This window comes from Astatotilapia calliptera, chromosome 4 (genome assembly GCF_900246225.1).
Source record: "Astatotilapia calliptera chromosome 4, fAstCal1.2, whole genome shotgun sequence".
Classification (NCBI taxonomy): domain Eukaryota; kingdom Metazoa; phylum Chordata; class Actinopteri; order Cichliformes; family Cichlidae; genus Astatotilapia; species Astatotilapia calliptera.
Window position 1 is genome coordinate 32,295,117 of NC_039305.1, and position 12,330 is coordinate 32,307,446.

At 43.0% G+C, this 12,330-nt stretch overlaps 1 protein-coding gene across 11 annotated transcripts in view; it reads right to left on the bottom strand.

Annotated features, from left to right (window-relative positions):
- LOC113021481 (NACHT, LRR and PYD domains-containing protein 3-like) overlaps positions 1 to 12,330 on the bottom strand; it is a 46,041-nt gene that overhangs the window by 12,520 nt on the left and 21,191 nt on the right. For 6 of the 11 annotated variants that reach the window (XM_026166211.1, XM_026166214.1, XM_026166209.1 and 3 more), the window contains 5 exons: positions 10,678 to 10,919; positions 8,773 to 10,573; positions 7,090 to 7,263; positions 5,171 to 5,347; positions 3,190 to 3,366 (listed from right to left, as the gene is read on the bottom strand). In XM_026166211.1, the coding sequence (XP_026021996.1) occupies positions 3,190 to 3,366; positions 5,171 to 5,347; positions 7,090 to 7,263; positions 8,773 to 10,573; positions 10,678 to 10,919 (2,571 nt within the window). Of the gene's footprint in view, positions 1 to 3,189; positions 3,367 to 5,170; positions 5,348 to 7,089; positions 7,264 to 7,794; positions 8,071 to 8,772; positions 10,574 to 10,677; positions 10,920 to 10,991; positions 11,000 to 12,330 lie in introns of those variants that run through there. The other 5 variants (XM_026166215.1, XM_026166216.1, XM_026166218.1 and 2 more) reach the window with 4 other exon arrangements.

Here is a 12,330-nt window from a genome sequence, read left to right on the forward strand (position 1 = left end):
AGAAGAAGCTGTCTTGTTATGAGGGAGAGAAGAAAAAGATTGAGGCACAGAAACTTGTTGAAAGAGAGATAAAGCAGCTAAAATCAGGTGTAAAAGTAAAGCAGAGGATGAGCTGAATAAAGGACACTCAAGGCTGGCTTGGAAAGGAATGAAGTCCATGGTGGGGATGCAGAACAAGGAGCAAAGATGAATGTGATGCTGAATCAGCAGAAGACTTGGACTCATTTGATTCCAGCTTTGATATCATTGATTTCAATGATTGTAGCAAAGGGCTGGTAGCTCTGAGAGTCCCACTGATGAGGTGTTTGTGTGGAAATCTCTTAGTGGGACCAAAGAGAGAAAAAGCCCTGGTCCTGATGCTGTGGGAGGGAAATGATTGAAGTGTGCTGTGAGGAACTGACTGGGAGATTTTCACACATTTTCCAGTCCTCCTTGGAACAACAGGAAGTTCCCAGCATATGGAAACAAAGGTTAAGTGTCCTATGGCACTCAGTGATGATGATGCTGGTCTAATTGGTCGGCGAAAATGTCGAAGGAGCGCGCTCAGTATTTTTCGGCAGCAGAGCAAGAACTCTTGATTGAGGGATTTCAGGAGTTTCAGAGTTTAATTAAAACGCAAGGGAACACTGCAAAGGCTGCAAAAGCAAGGAGAGAGGGCTGGCAGAAAGTTGTTGACAAATTAAACTCGTAAGTAATTTAATAATAATAATAATAATGGATTGGATTTATATAGCGCTTTTCAAGGCACCCAAAGCGCTTTACAATGCCACTATTTCCCGTCCCTCTTCTCAGCTGTTTCTCTTTCCCTCTTTCTTTCTCCCCTTCTTTCCCCCAGTCAAGTCTGTCCCGTATTCAGCAAGTGAAAATAAAATAAACAATAAAAGGTGAATCAAATGGACCATTATGGCAAGGCTGGGATGGTCAATTTGGTAAAGTAAATCCGTTGGGCATCTTTCTTTTAGACAATAATTCTGATGGCAAAAGAGCCAAACGGGACAGGCAAAAAAAAAAATACAATACTACTATTCATTCACTCTCACACACTGGTGGAAGCAGCTACAGCTGTAGCCACAGCTGCCCTGGGGCAGACTGACAGAAGCGAGGCTGCCATATCGCGCCATCGGCCCCTCTGGCCAACACCAGTAGGCGGTAGGGTAAATTTATTATATTACACTATATTATATTATAGTATATTACATTATATCCTCTTTCACATTAGAGCCACAACAGGACCCACTAGAACATGGGAACAAGTAAAAGTGAAATATGAGAATATTCTACAGAATGGTAATATTTATCACTTATATTGCTTTTCGTCTCTTGGAAAGAGACCCTGAAATAATCTGTTTGTTTGTTTATAACAGCAACCAAGAAAAGGGCAGAGCAAAAAAAGACAGGTGGTGGTCCTGCACCCTCGTCAACAAGTTGGTTAAGTAAATAATACCCTCACGGGAAAATCGATATCTCTCTATGAGCACACTGTCGCGCTGAGCTAAAGGATCCTGTCTATACCGCAATATACGCTGAATTCTGAAAACTCTCCTTATCAATCTTGCACCTTCCGCAATGGGTTGCTCGCGTATACGGACAGGACATAGCTGCGACAGACTTCACAAATCCACCTTCACTTTTATAGCCGTGGTCTCTCATCTTGATTACATGAAGTAATTTACAATTAGGCTACTACTCTAAAATATGAATTACATCTGAAATAATCAAATACATGAAATAGAATGATTAATAGTACATTTCCCTTTTTTTAGGAAATGACCTAAAGAATCAAATACTGCATTAACTTTAGTTACATTGATAATATTTATTTATGGAAAAACTGGAAAAATATCGCTGTTGCTTTCGTATAAATGAAGTGGACATACCTGAGTGGCGGCGATATAGTCCTGTTTACATAAAGTAAGCCTGCTCCCAAGCATGTTTACGCTTACAGATCTGTTGCTATGACAGCAAGTCCCGGATGAGCTTCGGAGAACCGAACGATCCAAGATCACGCGAAATCGTCAACAATCAAATCCAGCTAACTTACTTAGCGAGGTACGAAGAACGGACCCCTGGAGTCAGAAACAGGAAGATGCAGGATTTGGGCTGAAATGGGGAAAAGTGGTTAGCACTAGTGCCTTAAAGCAAGAAGGTTGTAGGTTGAAGCTTGTTGGCCTTTCTGTGGAGGTTGGATGTTCTCCCACAGTCCAATGAAATGCTGCTTAGGTTCATTGGTGCTTCTAAATTGGCTGTAGGTGTGGATGTGAGAGAGTGCTTCTCTGTCTCTCTCTGTTGGCCCTGTGATGGACTGCTCACCTGTGCAGGTGGACCACGCTTCTTGCCCTATGACAGCTAGGGCACAGGCTCCAGCCCTGTGAGCCTAAGCTGAATAAACAGTTAGCAAAAATGATCCATAGATGGCCTGAAATCCCCCAGTTAGCAGTTTGGTAGATAGCTATGACATGCTAATCCCAACCAGCAGCTGTATTCTACCTGTAAGCTGATCCCTGCTGAGCCAAAGCACTTTTTCATATACAAATTACAACCTTTAATAGAAACCTATTGGTCAGCATCTTATTAGCCTGCTGTTAGCTTCATTCCACAGAAAACTGAGAGAAACTAACAGAGTTGATAAAGAATAAAGAGAAATGTGCTGATTTAAAGCCTTTGAACTGCTTCAGATGATCTCTGTCCACTTCTGTCCACTCATTCATTCATGTAAGCTTTCTAATGCAGATTTGATCTCCACAGTCTGGTTCATGAAACTCATTCTAACCCTGAATGTCAGAGTGTTCCTCCTTCTCTTTCCCATCATTCATGCTGGCAGTGGAGGAGATTTGGATGTTGGACTGTGTTTTGGATGATGTGTGTATGTTTGTGTTGGACTGCTGTCTGTAAAGCAAACGCACATTTTGCTTTGGATTTCAGTGTCAGACAGACTTTAAGGTGGAATGAAGAGTTGGAGAGTTTCACAGTGAATTATCCAGTGGAGGATTTTTCTTCTTCTTTGAAGGTTTGAAATGTGAACATTGTTCTGCTGCAGTCAATGGACTAAACCAGAGAAGAAGAAAACAGACTTTACCATGAAGATCCTCAGTGTGGATCAGTATAATATCAGCCTGATGTCTGCAGCTTAGTGTCAGCACAACTTTCACATCATATTCATCTCAGCACAACTAAAACATGCTGACTGACCTCAGAGTTTCAAGTCCACATCCTGGACTCTCCAGGAAACCACACAGATGCTTCACTCCTGAATCCTGCAGCTTGTTGTTGTAGCTCAGCTCCAGCTGTCTCAGATGGGAGGGGTTGGACTTCAGTGCTGCTGCCAGATAATCACAGCTGATCTTTGACAAACCACAGTCCCTCAGTCTGTATAAAGAATGAAAGATGTAAGTTTATTAGACAAAGTGTGAGCTTGAAATCATTCAGTGTTTCATCATCTGTTCAGAGCTGAAGAAGGTTCAGAATGTAGAAGTTTAGAAAATGGAAACTCCAAACAGCTGAAGTCAACTGGAAGCAGCTTCAAACAAACACAACAAGAGAAAAAACTCTGAACGTTTCACATTAAAGTCGTACATTTCTCATAAAAAGAGGACAAAGACTTGAAAAAGTCATGTTTTTCCTTCCAGGAACCACAAGGCTTCACTTTTAAAGGTGAAGTGTGAAAGAAATGGACATATTTGACGTCCAACACCTTTTTCCAGTCACATTATTAAAGCAGACAAACTACAAGCTCATTTTCATTCCAACAAGTCATCTTCTGACCTGGACTAACAACACTGGTCTCTATGTGCAGCTGGCTGTGAGACCAGTGCTCAGGGAGCATCTACAAAGTGCAACACTGAAAGAACATCACACACTCATTTGCTTCCAGCACTTTCACACAAACATCTACTGTCATTATTGTCACCAAACTCTGTGGATCCTTTATTGCAAATTTAAATGGGATTCAAATGGTCAGACAAAAGAGGGTTATGAGGAAATATGATGAAATGTTGTGTATTAGCAGCAAGTTATTGAATCATTTTCCTCAGAAACCAAACAAAATGATTGACAAACATGTTTTTACAAACTCAGTGTTGGACTTGGATCAGCAGGATAAGCTGATGTTTAAAGGCATTTGAGTCTCGCTGTATGAGAGTCCAGTTATTACTCAATATTTATGGATGATGTTCTTTCAGTGTTGCACTTTGTAGACGCTCCCTGAGCCTCACAGCCATCTGCACATGGACCAGCTGACATTACCCAGCATTAGAGGCGGGTGTAAAAACATGGATTTTCCTATTTAAATGGTTTTAATTTGAATAAAGCGATGTTGATTCATTCAATCCTGAATCGATTTTTAATATAAATGTATTTTGCCAGAATCTCAGGTTAAAGCTCCCAAAAGTATTTCAACAACAAGCAAACAGATAAAACAGTAAATGAGAGCAGCTAAACACACAAAGATGGAAACACAGAGCGTGGATCGTTCACTCGACGGCACGTACACGGACACGCCGTCGGGGCTGACAGTGGACAGCTCACAGATCCTGAAGCTGCAGGTTTCATCTGTCTCCAACCAAAACTGAGTGAAGCAGCAGCAGAAGAAGATCCAAACTCTGCTTCACGTTTGATGAACATCGTCATGAATTCTCTCTGACTTTGACCTTTACTTCCTGCACAGCTCTCTCTCTCTCTCAGTGTGCTTCAAGAACAGTTTACCTTCAGAAATCTGTTTCCTGCATGATTCACTGCTTATTACGCACCAGTCTGCTGTTGTGTTCACTGCTGTCAGCCTCCGAAAACAAAGCCTCATTTCTGCTGTTCAATACTGAAGAAATTTAAACCTTTTAAAATGATGACAGATTACAAACTCTCAGCTGTGTCTTTAATCAAACCTCTGTAACTTTGCTTCCCGTCAGCAGCATCAGCTCATGTTCACATGTTGATTCATGGTTTGCTTCAGTTTTTGATGGACTGCAGAATATTTTGAAGGTTATCTGCTATAAAAAGCCAGAACTGGAAAATCTGCTTCATGTGTTTCAATTTGATCCTCAGTGACTTTGACACAAAGGCCTCTGCTGTGATGATCACACCTCTGATCAAGTCTCACAGTGTCAGCTTTGTTTTTATACATATTCATCATCATTCATCATATTCATCTCAGCACAACTAAAACATGCTGACTGACCCCAGAGTTTCAAGTCCACATCCTGGACTCTCCAGGAAACCACACAGATGCTTCACTCCTGAATCCTGCAGCTTGTTGTTGTAGCTCAGGTCCAGCTGTCTCAGATGGGAGGGGTTGGACTTCAGTGCTGCTGCCAGATAATCACAGCTGATCTCTGACAAACCACAGTCCCTCAGTCTGTATAAATAATGAAAGATGTAAGTTTATTAGACAAAGTGTGAGCTTGAAATCATTCAGTGTTTCATCATCTATTCAGAGCTGAAGAAGGTTCAGAATGTAGAAGTTTAGAAAATGGAAACTCCAAACAGCTGAAGCCAACAGGAAGCAGCTTCAAACAAACACAACAAGAGAAAAAACTCTGAATGTTTCACATTAAAGTCGTACATTTCTCATAAAAACAGGACAAAGACTTGAAAAAGTCGTGTTTTTCCTTCCAGGAACCACAAGGCTTCACTTTTAAAGGTGAAGTGTGAAAGAAATGGACATATTTGAAGTCCAACACCTTTTTCCAGTCACATTATTAAAGCAGACAAACTACAAGCTCATTTTCATTCCAACAAGTCATCTTCTGACCTGGACTAACAACACTGGTCTCTATGTGCAGCTGGCTGTGAGACCAGTGCTCAGGGAGCGTCTACAAAGTGCAACACTGAAAGAACATCACACACTCATTTGCTTCCATCATCCAACCTGAAGAGGAAACTGACGGCTCCCCTTCAAAGTAAAAGCTGCTCCTTTTGGACACAGTATCAAAGAAAGTCTACAGTATAACACAGAAACGACAGAGCAAAGTTTTGGTTGGTTTTAAATTGTGCAGAAATGAAACAACACTAAGCTCAATTATGTGACAGACATTTCATCCCATGTCAGTTTGGCCTCATCCTGGGCCGGATTATCCAGCACACACTCTGACCACAGGCCCAGGGGCCACGCACAGCTGGGCTCCATCCAAGAGACAGCAAACAAACCAACACAATAATAAAAAGCACCATGTGATCTTCTTACATCTTCAAGACAAACATAGTAAAAACATGAGCATATTTGTTTCCTGATAAAATGATGTGACAGGTAGAACAGAGTAAAGTGGTGGTGTTACAGCCTTTCTCCCCTCTGCTGCCGAGGCTGTTAGTCTCTCCCAAATTCAGCTACAGGACTTCCAAATGAATGAAAGCAGCAGAAGTGGCTTTACAAATGAAAGAGGAAGAGGAGAAGAAGAGGAGAGGGAGGCCACCCTGACCATCACTCCAGCTGAAAACATCACACTTCCATTAAAGTTGGTGAGGAAATGTTGAGCAGGATGAGCTGCTGGCTAATCTGGAGGCTGTAGCAGCAGCTCACAGTCACAGTGGGTTTCTACTCATGAAAAAGCTCTGGCTGCTTCATTTCTCATCTCATATCAGAGACTTTAAAGCTTCACTGAAGCTGTACTGTGATGCTTCCATATTCCAGTGAGGCCTCCATAATGATTTCAGCTGTTCTGTACACACACTGTGTGCCCTGTATGGCTCAAAGTCTCTGCAGCCTGTTTTTATCTGCTATCATCAGATCGTCATCATCCTCATTCACATCCCTCACACACTCTACAGCCTCATCAGCACCGACTTCATCTTCACTGACTGATGGAGCACAACATGAACCTGTGGAGGCTGAAACACTGTCCTGTCAAACATCTCCCCGTCACCACTCCACTTCTGTCAGCCTTTAAATGAACCCTGCTCAAGTCTGTCACTTCTGTTTGGAGCCAAAAGGAAAAACTGTTGTTCAGCGTTTGGAAAGACAACATTTCTGAAAGCACTCAAACTTCTTCACATTTGTCTTCAGACACATCCTGAACATTTAGGGAACTAAAGAAAGTTTCAAACATCAATCAAAGACCTGAAATATAGAAAAACTACAACAGCTGCAGACAGTGAACTCACCTCAGAGTCTCCAGTCGACAGTTTGGACTCTCCAGTCCAGCACACAGAAGCTTCACTCCTGAACCCGGAAGCTTGTTCTCGCTCATGTCCAGCTCTGTCAGATGGGAGGGGTTGGACTTCAGAGCTGAGGCCACAACTTCACAGTGAGTCTCTGAGAGTCCACAGAGAGTCAGTCTGTGATGATAGAAAATATAAAATGTGTTATTATAAAAGCAGAAAATCTGCATTATAAACACAGACTGAATGTACATGAAGACAAAACAGAGTGAGGTCATAATCTGATGAATCTGCTCTTCACATCTGTGCTTCAGCTCCTCTTACTGTGTTTGACATGACACAGTGATTGAGTCTCTCTCAGACCTGCAGACTTTTAATGAGAATCTTTGTTTGGCTTTAATCTGCAGATGAAGGAGGAAGATGGTGTCACATTTAGGCTTCCATAATGTCCACAGTCTGTCACTGAGATCTGATCCAGAGTCAGAGTGAAGACACACATTTGGATTGTTTCCTGTTTTGACTCCAGAACATTTGAATGAGTTCAGCTCAGTGAAGAGTTCCAGCTGGAAAGATGATCTCTGTTTGCTACCTGCTGTCAGGTACGACTGTTCACGTCCACACGCAGGAAAAACCTGCTGACTGCTACCAAACGGAGCAGAAATCTCATCACTGGACAATAATGATGAATGAACTCACAGCTGCTGATATCACATCTGATTTCAGGGGAACTAAACACAGAAATGATTGGCTCATTTTAGCTTTCTGAGCCATTATCTGCTGGTGTGTCGCTAGTTGGCAGAAAATGATTTGTATTCCTGTTCAGGGCTTCAGTGTTTATGAGTCCAGATCCAGGTGACAGCAAGTCAAAATGATGTTACCTGTCTGTGTCCAGCAGCAGCCTGTATTCACTTTGAATATTGTTATAACCTGACATGGATCAGTTTGTCTTTGACTGGTTTGTAAATGTCACTGTTTCCATTGGACCTGAGTGACGTACAAAGACAGAGAGGGAGAGAAAGGAGAGAGAGGATGGAGACAGCAAAGAGAGAGCAAACAGAAACAGGTGAGAGTGGACAGGTGACCAAGGTCAGCAACCAATCAGAGAGCTTCTGTTTGACCCACAGTCACTGATGATGACTGCACATAACCAAGCAGTGTGTTACTCTGATATCAAACATGGATCCTGCTCTTATAATAACGATCATCAGATGATATTATTGTGTTATTTTGTAGCTGAATACGATGTTTGTGTGATTATCAGTGAAAGAAGCAGTGAGGAGGATGGAGAGAGAGAGAGGACAGAGGCTGAAGTTAGAAACACTAAAAGGATTTTTCATGGATTTCATGGATGATTTGAGTGATTTCCAGCAGGACACTTAAACATGTCAGTGGACGTCCTAAAGAACATATTCACTGATATGAAACGTGTCACTGAACAGGATCAATATCAGTGGAAACATGGTGGAAACAGCTGTGACTGCATGGATGTGACACACTTCAAATCTGTTCTCCACTCTTGGATTTGGGACCCATGGAGCTGCTGCTGAGTCTGTACAATAAAGGAATGGTGTGGAAGGTTGCAGCGTACGGACACAAACACTTTGTGGTTACAATCTGATTTTATTTTCAAAATTAAACTTCTAACCTACACTGATCAATGATGTTAATGATCACATCTGGACTCACCCAGCCTTTCTGCAGTTCCTCACAGCTGGAATCAGTCTCTGTCGTCCCCGCTCTGATGTGTTGTACTTCTGCAGGTCCAACTCATCCAGAACCTCCTCTGACATCTGCAGCATGAAGGCCAGAGCTGAGCAGTGGATCTCAGAGAGTCTCTCTGATCTGATCTCTGACTTCAGGAACTCTTGGATCTCCTGATGTACTGAGAGGTCGTTCATCTCCATCAGACAGTGGAAGATGTTGATGCTTCTGTCAGGAGAGATTTTATCACTTTTCATCTCCTTCAGGTTGTTGACGACTCTCTGGATGGTTTCTGGACTGATCTCTGTCTGACCCAGCAGACCTGCTAAGAGTCTCTGGTTGGACTCCAGACAGAGGCCATGAAGGAAGCGAACAAACAGGTCCAGGTGGCCATTTTTACTCTGGAGGGATTTCTCCATGACTCTCATCAGCAAATCATCAGAAAATGAAATGTAATAGTAAGGATCATCTGGATTATTTTCCAAGAAGTTCTTCAGCACCATTGTCTTCCTATTGGCGTGACAGTGGAACATGTAGACTGCAGCCAGAAACTCCTGAATGCTCAGATGAACAAAGCAGTAGACTGGTTTCTGGAAGATCACACACTCTCTTTTGAAGATCTCTGTACAAACTCCTGAGTACACCGAGGCCTCTGTCACATCCAGACCACACTGCTCCAGGTCTTCTTGGTAGAACATGATGTTTCCTTTCTCCAGATGTTCAAACGCCAGCCTCCCCAGCTTCAGAAGAACTTCCCTGTCAGCCTCCGTCAGCTCCTGTGGACTCGTCTCATGTCCCTCGTGGTACTTGTTCTTCTTCCTCTTTGTCTGAACCAGCAGGAAGTGTGAGTACATGTCAGTCAGGGTCTTGGGCAGCTCTCCTCTCTGCTCTGTAGTCAACATGTGCTCCAGAACTGTAGCAGTGATCCAGCAGAAGACTGGGATGCTACACATGATGTGGAGGCTCCTGGATGTCTTCATGTGGGAGATGATTCTGGACAGCTCTTCATCACTGAATCTCCTCCTGAAGTACTCCTCCTTCTGGGCGTCGGTGAAGCCTCGTACTTCTGTTAGCCTGTCAACACATGTAGGAGGGATCTGATTGGCTGCTGCAGGTCGGGAAGTTATCCAGACGAGAGCCGAGGGAAGCAGATTCCCCTGGATGAGGTTTGTCAGCAGCTGGCTGACTGATGACTTCTGTGTGACATCAGACAGCAGCTTCCTGTTGGTGAAATCCAATGAAAGTCTGCTTTCATCCAGGCCGTCAAAGATGAACAAAAGCTGAGAGACAGCCAGCTTCTCTGCTGTGACCTTCTGTAGTGTTGGATGGAAAACATGGAGCAGCTCCAGAAGACTGTACTGCTCCTCTCTGATCAGGTTCAGCTCCCTGAATGAAAGCAGAACCACCACACTGACATGTTGGTTCTCCGAGCCCTCTGCCCAGTCCAGAGTGAACTTCTGCACTGAGAAGGTTTTTCCAACACCAGCCACGCCGTTGGTCAGAACCACTCTGATGGGTCTCTGTTGGTCAGGTAAGGCTTTAAAGATGTCCTGGCACCTGATTGGAGCGTCATGGAGGGCGTCCATCTTGGAAGCAGTCTCCAGCTGCCTCACCTCATGTTGGGTATGAACCTCTGAACGCTGTCCCTCTGTGATGTAGAGCTCAGTGTAGATGGTATTCAGGAGGGTTCTACTTCCTGTTTCATCACTTCCTTCAGTCACACGTTCACATCTCCTCCTCAGACTGACCTTATGTTCATCTAAAACCTCCTGCACACCAACATCTGCTGAAAGAAAGAAAAACAGAAAGAAAACTCTTCAATGTCTGAACAACAACAAGAAGTCCAGTTTTCAGAAATGAGTCCATCAGCAGACAGATGTTCAGTCTTACTTTGTACACAGCTGCTCTGACTGGCTGTCTGCAGTCCAGCTCTGCTTCTGGATCTTTCTCCACACTGTGGACAGGAGGAGTCTCCTGATGAAGCAGACTGGTCCCAGTATGAGGAAATGCACTGTTTGCAGAACCAGTGTCCACAGCTGGTAGAGACTGGATCCTTCAGGACGTCCTGACACAAAGCACAGCAGGACAGCTGCTCCTCCTCACAAACACCACTCCTCTTCCTCTTCCTCCCTCTGTGAACACATTTCTTTATCACTACAATCAGTGACTGTTAGTGACAAACATCCAGATTTGACAACACTGTGCAGAAGCTCTGATGGTGACACAGAAAAGTCAAAGTGGAGATACTTCTGTCCACCTTTGATTAGACTCATTATAAAAAGGAAAACAAAGTTTGAACACAGTCATGTTTCCAGTTCACTGACTTACATTTATTCCATGGACACTCACTCTAACCTGAAGCACAGCTACAACCCAACATTGTTGAGGCCTCATCTCCTCCTTTCCTGACTGTAGAGGTTAAATATACAACAACCAACAAATAAAAGAATTTGGTTCATTTCAAAGAAATTCACACGGTGACCAAGTAAAGTAACCGTAGTAAAGGAGACAACATCCCGTTGATGGTGGGATTATTTGAAAGATTTGCTTTAGTCACGTCACCAAATGCAGTTGAACCACCCGTGGATCCATGTTTGACCATTCTACCACTCTGAGCTCTGCTTTTTAATCATTTTATTATTATCATCATTCATTTATTCATTCTTTGGAGGGGGGCTATTTCCTAATGCCGCCCTACTAAGGTGATGTTCAAGGGGAAATATAACAGAAACTCTTTCAGTGTTATTCATTAATAAATTAACAGATAAACTGTGAAGAAGAAAAAAACTGAGATTTAAAGGAGAGAGTGAGAAACTTGATCATCCATCCTCATAATACATGTTTATCAGTATCTGCTGTGACCATACTGCAGTAATAACTACAAGTCTGCATTTCTGTGACTGTTGATCAATCACAGCAGGAATCTGAGCTCATCTCTGCACACAGAGCAGCTTCAGCTCTGGGATAAACTGCTCGCTTCACGTCCTTCTCAGCTCACAGACACTCATCCTGATATTTTCCTTTAACATTTGATGGTATAATTCATCTGTGTTTACACTTTATCTGCATAAATACAGAAAAACAGACCCAAACACCAGAAACCATCAGTTTCACCATGTAGAATATATTGCTGTTTCCTTGCTTTTAATTCAGAGAAAAACTCTGATTTTGATTTTCTCTGTTCTCTTTGCCACGGCCCATCCCAGCAGCAGCTGAAGCAGCTGACTGTCACAACACTGAATAACACTTTAAGAGGAACGTCTTGATGCATTCTCAATCATCCAGGAAAGTAAATCTCCAAAAGTTGATTCTGTTCATCTGGACGTAGCATAAGTGTGGTTATCCCAGCTGGACTTTTGTCAAAGCTGGAACGGCTCCTAAAGAAAGCTCCAGCCGATCCAGGAGAGAAGGACAACCGCTGACTAAGAGAAAACCTGTAGTGATCCCGTGTCAGGAGTATCGGAGCAGTTGAGATTTTTTCTAAACACCAGGTAGGGCTGCACGATTTTGCATAAAATGAGAATCACGATTTTTTGGCTTAGA